Source organism: Podarcis tiliguerta (assembly GCF_965153285.1).
Source record: "Podarcis tiliguerta genome assembly, chromosome: 17".
In the NCBI taxonomy this organism is placed as follows: domain Eukaryota; kingdom Metazoa; phylum Chordata; class Lepidosauria; order Squamata; family Lacertidae; genus Podarcis; species Podarcis tiliguerta.
In genome coordinates, this window is record NC_139550.1 from 21631661 (window position 1) to 21641159 (window position 9499).

A 9499-nucleotide genomic window follows, 5' to 3' on the forward strand; every position below is an offset into this window, starting at 1 on the left:
TGAAAAAGAATGTTCTCTTTTCACATGCCTGTCTCTGCTAACATCAACTAAGACGACAACTTTTAGGGTTCAGATCCCTTCCATTTCACGATTCGGTTACATTTCACTTCAAGCATGAGGCTTTAAGTCGGCATCCTAAAAGAGCCTGTTTTAAATATCTGGATCACTTCTGAACAGATTTTATCAGCAAACCTGATTTATCACATGTATAGTGAAAATGAATGAAATCCAATAATTTTTCCAGGCTTCCTAATGTATTTTACTCTTTCTGAAATCTAAAAAAAGAAACAGTGTGCGCAGTGCTTAGTGTCAAACTACCATCTGGGAGACAAAGGTTCAAATCCCACTCAGTCATGAAGCACACAGGGTGAAACTTGGCCATCCTCTCAGCCTAACATATTGGCTGAAGTTTTGCTGCATTTCTTTTATAGGTTTATTTGTATGCACTGCTCTTCTTTCGTATTTTATACCATCCTTTATGCTTTTAAATTCTCTAAGTCACTTGGAGATGGTTTATGTGTGAATAATGAAAGGAACAAATAATATCCCGGAGCTGTTGGAAGGATGAAATAAAGAGGAGGTGAATGGTCTCCCACCTTGAGCTACTTGGAAGAAATGCAAGAATAAATAAAATTCCAAATCAGTTCGCATCTCTTCTCCCTCCTTTGAGAAGTTCTCCTTCTCCCAAGACTGAGCTGATTTCCCTTTTCCATCACAACCGGTCTGATCTTCAACTTGAAGTGTAGAATTTATCACTGTTTACTAATCTCTGTTCGGCAGCGATAGCATTGAGCATGGTCTTGCTGTCTGTTGTGAGAAATTTCTGTAAGAAGAGTGTGCATAGCCTTAGGATCACCATTGTATCTTTCCTTTCCACTTGGGTCAATGTGGCAATTGGCCCTGATAGCCAAACACAAAGAGAGACTTGCCACACCTAAGAATACTCCACTAACTTTATGTATATAGGGATTGTAGGTTGAATGACAAACTCATTATTTTAAGGTGGAGAGGTCACTCCTTACTTCCATGTTCAAAACAGATTATAGAATTCTACTGTTGAAGCAATAAATTGGTAACAATGAAGCTGTAAACTTTTTCGCTGGATTTATTTCAATAAATACACAAAAGTTGTTTTAACAGCCCAGACACAGAAGTGTTGGAATATCTGGAAGCAATATAATCATTAATATTTACAATGCAATATCAATAATCTATTAAGAGATTAAAGGTGAGTAGTAACAAAATGAAGGGCCGCTCTACATCTGAACAGCACATCCTGCATTCCAGCCAAAGCTCTATTTTCCAATGACTAATCTCAAATGATAGTACATGATTTTGAAGAAACATTCTTACTCCTCCCCATCCCGATAGTTTACATTGTCCTCAATTAAGCAGAAGCATATGCTTATCAAATCCTTGTAATAAAAGATTCTATACTTTATAAGGTTGTTTTTAAAGGGTTATTGATTTTTTATGGCAGCATAATTTATATGTAAATATAAAGTGTAGCTTTAGTTTCTTTTTCTGTTTGGCTTTGTTCAGGTATCAAATGGGTTCATTCTGCCATGTTTTTAAATGCTGGTTAAACTGTTGTGTATTACACTTCATGACCTGAATAGTTTTAACTGATGGTTGAAGCCTGTGCTCTCCCCCCCCCCCCCTCTATCCCCCAATACAACCAAGCTGCAATCTCTCCTTGGCCTGCATCCAGAATTATAATGAGTGAATTCAATAGCAACACCTACAGGAATTGCACTGAGAGACCCTGAGCACATTATCACATGCCATCCCTTTCTTTGGAGTAGGCAGTCCATGCTATCAGAAAATGCTATTAATTCGTAAGATTGTTCACTGCTGTGTGCCGTGCAGGGATGTTTCATTACTGTTCTGAACAGCAAGTCAGAGAAATAATATGTTTATTTCAAAAATGAAAAGTCGTACTAGTAGTCTGGAAGTCATTTTTATTGTTAAATTTGATGCATCTTGAAGACAGACACGCGTCTGTAGTTTTCCAAGTTCTTGAGTCTGTTAATGATGGCTGCTGGGTATTTCCAATGGGGGAACTACTTCCCCCGTCTCCATAATTATGTCACCCTAAGAAGTTAAAAGAAATCATAATTCTCGTTGTAACACAGTTGTTTTAGACACTGAATGAAGCACACATCCTTCTTCAGTACCAATTATGTTCCTATTTCAGCACATTTTGGAAATATTTTCTTGCAAATCAGAAATTCCAGCTATATAACTGATTTACTAAACTCACTCTTTCAAAACCACGTATACTTTGCTATACAGGCAACTCTTGACTTACATGGGGTTGTGTCCCGGGGATAGCTCCTAAACCCAAAATTGTGTATTGACAAAACCCATTGGGTTCAAGGGTGGGTGGGATCGCCAAAATCTTTTTTGGGGGGCACCTGCTCCCTTTATTTTTTTAAATTGCCAAGTGCATAAAGCTGGATGTGCAGAAGTTAAATGCGTGTTAAGTTGCTATTTACCTGTACCATAAAAAACAAAGTCTTCCTAGAGCAGAGAAATAAGTATACTCCAAACCTGCTATCTGTGAGTGAAAATGCTCACTCTGGAACTGTATTTCTCATAGCAGGAACAGAGAAGGACTCTTGTGTATTTACACCAGCCCCACAGAAACAACAAACACATGGTTTTCAAGGGCCCTATACACGTGGGCCGAAAGGTTGCAGGTGGTAGGATGAGAATACCCTCATTCATGGTCCTTCAAGATCTACAATTCTATGACCTATAGGTAAAAGTTTTAATACGTGCTACTGGTTTTGTGCTTTACCTTACCCTGCATACAAAGGGTAGGCAACCATTTTCAATTCAATGGTCCCATTCTCTCATGGGCAGCCCTCCAGAAGCTGCAGGACGGGATGGGAAGTTTCGTAAAAAGGTAAGGGACCCCTGACCATTAGGTCCAGTCGTGGCCGACTCTGGGGTTGCGGCGCTCATCTCGCTTTATTGGCCGAGGGAGCCGGCGTACAGCTTCCGGGTCATGTGGCCAGCATGACTAAGCTGCTTCTGGCGAACCAGAGCAGCACACGGAAACACTGTTTACCTTCCTGCCGGAGCAGTACCTATTTATCTACTTGCACTTTGAGGTGCTTTCGAACTGCTAGGTTGGCAGGAGCAGGGACCGAGCAATGGGAGCTTACCCCATCACGGGGATTCGAACTGCCAACCTTCTGATCGGCAAGTCCTAGGCTCTGTAGTTTAACCCACAGCGCCACCTGCGTCCCTTGGGAAGTTGGGTAGTCAGAAGCAAAATCAGACCTGGCCAGTAAAAAATGGGCAGAGCAACTTGCCTTTGTCCAGTAGGATACCTTTCAGTCACACAAAAGCCAGACGTTTCTCTATACACACACACACACCCCTCTCCTGATCCTTCACCAAAGCAAGCAAAAGGGATCACCGCTGTTGATGAACATATTTCAGCCTGGCATAAGCACTTGAAACCGCAGAGCAGGAACAGTGATGTATATGGCCTGAGAGGCCATAACACAGGACTGGATGGAGAGACGCAGAGGGCCTCATTGATCCCTCAGGTCTGAGGTTCTCCACTCCTGCTCCACGTAGTCGCTTTATTAATTCTTTATACAGCAGACTGCCAAAGGAATAAAAGCAAATTTTACTCACTGGGTATAACTTGGGCTTCGTCTCGACTATTCCGTATGGCCGACGCTGTGAATGAAAATAGCAATCTTAAGGATTCCAAGGGAAGTCGCCATTCTGGAAGCTCTCTGGGCATTTGTTATACCCTGTCCCATCTCAATAGCTTTTCAGTCCCTTGTAGCTTGCAACTATTTTGCTATGCCGAAGCTCAGTGTGCCCTCTTAAGTGAGCCAAAGTCCTCCACAGCTGGGAAAAACACACACATCCCAATAGAATGCTACACTCCCATGAACAGGAAGACGCAGTCTGATCTTTGGCATTAGCACAAAATTACATGTACTTGTTTAGCTATTTACACTGCCCTTTTCTAGGCAAAACACCTTCAGAAAGCAGCTTAAAAGTATAGCAAGTATATCTACAGTGCCTAATTCAAAAGCAACAGTATATATGAGGACTTTTAGCCAGTCAAAGGTATTTTTTTAATGGCAAAAGAATCAAAAAAAGTTTGACTATATATTTTTCCCATACACCAACCCCCTTTTGTACTGTGTGCCTAAGCACCTACTGAATGTACTGTTAGTGCAGTCAGCTTTGACAATCTTGTTAAGCTGGGTGGGAGGAGAGCAGAAGAGAAAAGGGAAGAGGCTGTATGGCGCTTCATCTGCCAACCAGTAACAAGAAATGTCAAAGCTCATCATGCTAAAAATTTTGAAGGTTTCAGGCAGCGACTTGGCCTTGGCTACTGGATACAAAGTGTTCTGTTGTTCTAACTCCTGTTCCCCAAAAGGGAAGGGGACCTTTCAACTCCTTAAATCTGGGGGACAGGAGTTAAACTTTACAGCCAAGATGTTGCTGGAGGAAAATGATGTCACACAGACAGGGAGTCTAGCCTCCTGGGCTTAAGAAGTTGGTCGTCTGTTTCTAAACAGCAACCTATGATTTTCTGCAAAAGGCAGGTTGGGGATGTGGAGAAAAGCACCACAGAAAAGGTGCCTATATCCATAAATCTATGCTCATGGCTAGGTCCCAAAGCTGTATTACCAAAATGCTACAAAATACATACCGCTAGGTGATACTTGGTGTAATAGTGGGCAAGCCAAAATGGAATAAGGAGCCGAACTACAAGAAACTTTGAAGCTTTGTAGGTTTTGAATACCTAAAAATAAGCAGTTTTTTCTTATTAGTTACAATATTTTTTCCATTCATAAAAATTAAAACAAATAGTTTATGATTAATTCGAGTGCCACAATATACATGGTTAGTCATAAGAGGAACAAACTCCAGCAAGGCTTGGGGTCGTAACCTCGGGCCTTCTTGTCCAGCACAGCTCCAAGAAGTTTCCTTGGAAGGTAAAACCGGCTTATAAACGTAATAAACAAACAAATAACTGAACTAAGCGAATTGGCAAATAAGCAAGTAAAATAAATGAATACGTAAACAGGGTTGTGAGGATGAAACCCTTGAGCTCCTTGGAAGATAAAATATTATTATTTATTAAATTTGTATACCGTCCCATACCTGCTGGTCTCAGGGTGGTTCACAGGATATAATCACAATATAAAAACACAAAAACACATAATCAAAACAAAAACCACCCAAGGGGGTTTATAAATGTAACAAACAAATAGGTAACTACATGAAACCGCTGGGTGGGGTTATTCGGAGGTTTGGAATACAGTGGTACCCCGCAAGACGAATGCCTCGCAAGATGGAAAACCCGCTAGACAAAAGGGTTTTCCGTTTTCCGATGCGCTTCGCAGGACAAATTTCCCTATGGGCTTGCTTCGCAAGACGAAAATGTCTTGCGAGTCTTGAGATTTTTTTTCGCTCCCCACCCCCTTTTTCTAAGCCGCTAAACCGCTAATAGCCTTTTAGCAGCTAATCCGCTAATCCCTTAAGCCTTTAATAGCCGCTAAACCGCTAATAGCGCTAATCCGCTAATAGGGTTGCTTCGCAAGACGAAAAAACCGCTAGACGAAGAGACTCGTGGAACGAATTAATTTCGTCTTGCGAGGCACCACTGTACGTTGTCATCAGTATACTGATGACACTCAGCTCTATTTCGCTTTTACATCTGCAGGTGAGGCAGTGGAAGTGCTGGACCAGTGTCCTGCCTCCCTGGACTGGATGAGAGCCAACAAACCGAAACTCAGTCCAAATAAGACAGAGGCACTGTTAGTGTGTCGTTCACTAGACCGGATGGGTGGGAGATCGCCTGCTCTTGCTGGGGTTACACTTCCTCTGAAGGAGCAAGTTCGTAGCTTGGGGGTCCTCCTGGGTCCTTTGTTGTTGCTTGAGGCTCAGGTGGTCTCACTGGCTGGTGGCCCAGCTACACCCCTATCTGGACAGCGATAGCCTAACTACTGTTGTCTATGTTCTGGTAACCTCAAGGTTAGATTACTGCAAGGCATTATATGAAGGGCTGCCTCTGAAGAGAGTTTGGAAAATTTAGCTAGTGCAGAATTCAGTGGCGGTTTGAGCACATTACACCGATCCTGGTTCTGAATGCATTGACTACCAGTTAGTTTCCGGGCCCAATTCAAAGTGCTGGTTTTGACCTATAAAGCCTTAAACCGCTCAGGACCACAATACCTCAAAGACTGCCTCTTCTCATATGAACCTACCCAGACCCTGAGATCATCTTCCAAGGCCCTCCTTTGTGTGCCTCCTCCTCAGGAGATCCAGAAGGTTGCAACACAAGAACAGGGCCTTCTCTGTGGCGGCTCCCCGTCTCAGGGCGGTTCATAGGATAAAATCGCAATATAAAAACACAAAGATACATAATTGAAACAAAAACACCCCAAGGTGGTTTATCAATGTAACAAGCGAATAAAACAACTGCGCGCTAAGTGGACTGGCAACCAAATGAGCAAAATGAACTAATAGGTAAACGGAGTTGTTGGGAGGATGAGCTCCTTGGAAGGCAAGGGTGGATTATCAATGTAGCAAACAAATGAATAAATCACTGGGCACTAAATGTATTGGCAAACAAACGATGGACGAATGAACCAGGGCTGGATTTAGGTTTGATGAGGCTCTAAGCTACTGAAGGTAATGAGGCCCTTTATATGTCCAGCTGTCCTTTTGTCAACAACATATCGTTGCTGTTTCTGTGTGTGTGTTGAATATATGCTATATGGTAATTTATGGACTTATCTAAAGCCATTTGCCACTGTAACTTTTATCTATCTATCTATCTATCTATCTATCATCTAATATTTTGGAAATGTACATCAAGTTTTTTCCCTCTTTGAATTTTTTGGGGGCCCCCAAGAGAGTGGGGCCCTTAAACTACAGCTTGTTTACCTTATATGTAAATCCGGTGCTGAAATGAACCAATACCTAAACCAGGCATAGGCAAACTCGGCCCTCCAGATGTTTTGGGACTACAACTTGAATGAACCCTGGCAATCAATGGGGTGACAGATGTCGCAGCCAGATCGCCCTCACATCCAATTTCTTGAATTTCTGCTTAATCCTCAAGAAAGAAGGGTATTTTTGCTGGCCAGGTTTAATTCAAATCCATCAAACCTCCTTTGGGGAAGGTTCTCAGGCAGGGTGGAAGGAGAAAGAACTTACCCATGTGAAGACCACCTGGTGGAAACCCTCACACATATGGTTCTTAATTGTAAACTATATGCTGATCTCTGTCATCAATTTCTAGATCAACTCTCTATCCCCAAATGGAAACCAGAGTCGGAGGTCATACATTTTCTATTACTGGGGAATGATCAGGAGCTCACCAAGTTAGTGGCTAAATATCTCTATTTGGGTTTTTGTCATCGAAATACACTGCAGACATCTGATCTCCCTGGAGACCTAGAGATGTGACGATAGACTGCCCTGCCTCCTTTCTTTGAGCAAACGTTTGTGCCACTGGGGAAGTGGTAATTCTGTATTGATTTGTTTTGGATGTTTGTATGTGATGCCAATAAAAGGTTTAATGATGATGATGACGACGATAACTACAACTCCCATCATCCCTGACCACTGGTCCTGTTAGCTAGGGATGATGAGAGTTGTATCCCCAAAACATCTGGAGGGCCGAGTTTGCCTTTGCCTGATTTGGATGAACTTCAACTGAACCGTGAACTGAAGGTGAATCGAAGTGGTTCCTTCCATAGTGGGACGACCGTGAACTGGAATTAGTTCCTTTTTGGGACATCTTGAACTTGCACTAGTTCCTTTCTGGAGGGCCGAGTTTGCCTATGCCTGACCTAAAGTCCCTCTTGGGCCTCCCTCCCTCCCCGCCTCACCTGCTGCCTCCAGAGCCCGCCAGGCTTGAGGAACCCCTCCCAGAAGCCTTCCACCAGGCCGGGCTTCCTCGGGGGCAGGACGGGCTCCCGGGGGCTCAGCTCCTGGTCCTTCAGCCAGCGGCGCCGCAGCGCCCTCAGCTGCTCCAGGCGAAGCTTCTCGTCGGCCGTGTAGCCCATCGTCGTCCCCTGAGGGACGATCCCGCCGCGGCCCAGCTCCGAGCCCGGAGGAGCCATCTCCACACGCCTTCCGCTCCCGGCCCCGCCGCGCGACCTTGCCCGGCAGCGGGCAGCAGCAGCAGCACGGCGACAGGAAGTGGCGTCACTCTCGCGCGCCGCAGGACCCCATAGAGATAGGAAGAAGGAAAAAAGGTAAAGTGACACACGGTTTCATACTTCCGGCGATACGGGTTGGGTTCTTCGTAGGCGCCTTTCCCCCTCCCAGTACTTTTCAATGTGGGTTTCTTTAAAAAAGTTAATTTTGTTGAGAATCCAAAACGCAGTAAGCGTGAAAAGAAAACCCCAGTAACGTCTTTCTATCCGGTTTTTCACGACGGAGAGCGGCTCCCTGCTTTGCGTAGGAAGTTCGCCTTTTGCCCCGGAATATGCGACTGCTCCGCTGCTATGCATGGCTCTACACTTTTTCTGGCTCTGCGGGGCGACGCCCGCATCTTGAATCCGGCAGAAGCGGATCAAACAGAGCAGAGAGTCGAGCTTTCCCGTATATCATCTAAAAGAGCCTCACTTGAATGTCTGAGGTCTCCTCCCGTATTGTATTGTATATTAATTTCTATTTTATTTACGTCCCACCTTTTTATTTTATTATTTTATATTTTTATTTTATTTTATTATTTTTTATTTTATTTTATTTTATTATTTTATATTTATATTTTATTATTTTATATTTTATTTTATTTTATTATTTTATATTTATATTTTATTTTCAACCCACCTTTCTTCTCCAAGGAGCCCTGATCAGATTCAAATTCATGGCATCACCCGCAGCCAGACTTGCTTTGGTTTAGCTGTTTAGCATCAAATCACCAAGCCTCACTGATGTCTTCAGTAGGGCTTTCTTCCGAGTAGGCATGGTTGGGCTTGAGCTGTTAAGAATGTGGGAATGAGCTGGATTTGCTGAATTATCGGGACGTGTTGATGAATGGATTAGAACATCCATCCTTTATTGGCATAATTTAGACAATAAAATCATAAAAGAGAAAGAAATAATAAAAAAAGGGGGGGGGGAGGGAATCCATAAAACATTGGCGATTAGAACCAAAGGTTGGAATGACCCTTCAGAATGCTATAGACTATTTCCCTCTGTAGGGATATGTTATTAAAAGATGCAGTGGGGTAGAGCTGTTTTTTTCCCCTTTTTGAAATGAGTTTTTTGTTGTTGCAGAAAGCAGCAGGCAAATAGCACCCTAATTTAGCCAATCTAAAGTCAGGATTTCACTTCTTGCTCTTATACATGCGACCATCAAGTTTTGCATACAGTGGTACCTCGGTCTGCTAACCCAGAAATAGTACCTCGGGTTAAGAACTTTGCTTCAGGATGAGAACAGAAATTGCGCAGTGGCAGCAGCGGGAGGCCCCATTAGCTAAAGTGGTGCTTC

General features: G+C 43.2%; 1 protein-coding gene across 1 annotated transcript; it reads right to left on the bottom strand.

The window, feature by feature from the left end:
- Positions 1-1944: 1944 nt before the first annotated feature.
- NDUFB6 (NADH:ubiquinone oxidoreductase subunit B6) lies at positions 1945-8188 on the bottom strand. Its single transcript, XM_083420847.1, has 4 exons — positions 7887-8188; positions 4694-4786; positions 3655-3699; positions 1945-2094 (listed from the first exon to the last, which is right to left on the bottom strand). Exons 1-4 carry the CDS (start codon positions 8118-8120, stop codon positions 2029-2031), a joined length of 438 nt encoding a protein of 145 aa, XP_083276973.1. The 5' UTR covers positions 8121-8188; the 3' UTR covers positions 1945-2028.
- Between the last annotated feature and the right edge of the window lie 1311 nt (positions 8189-9499).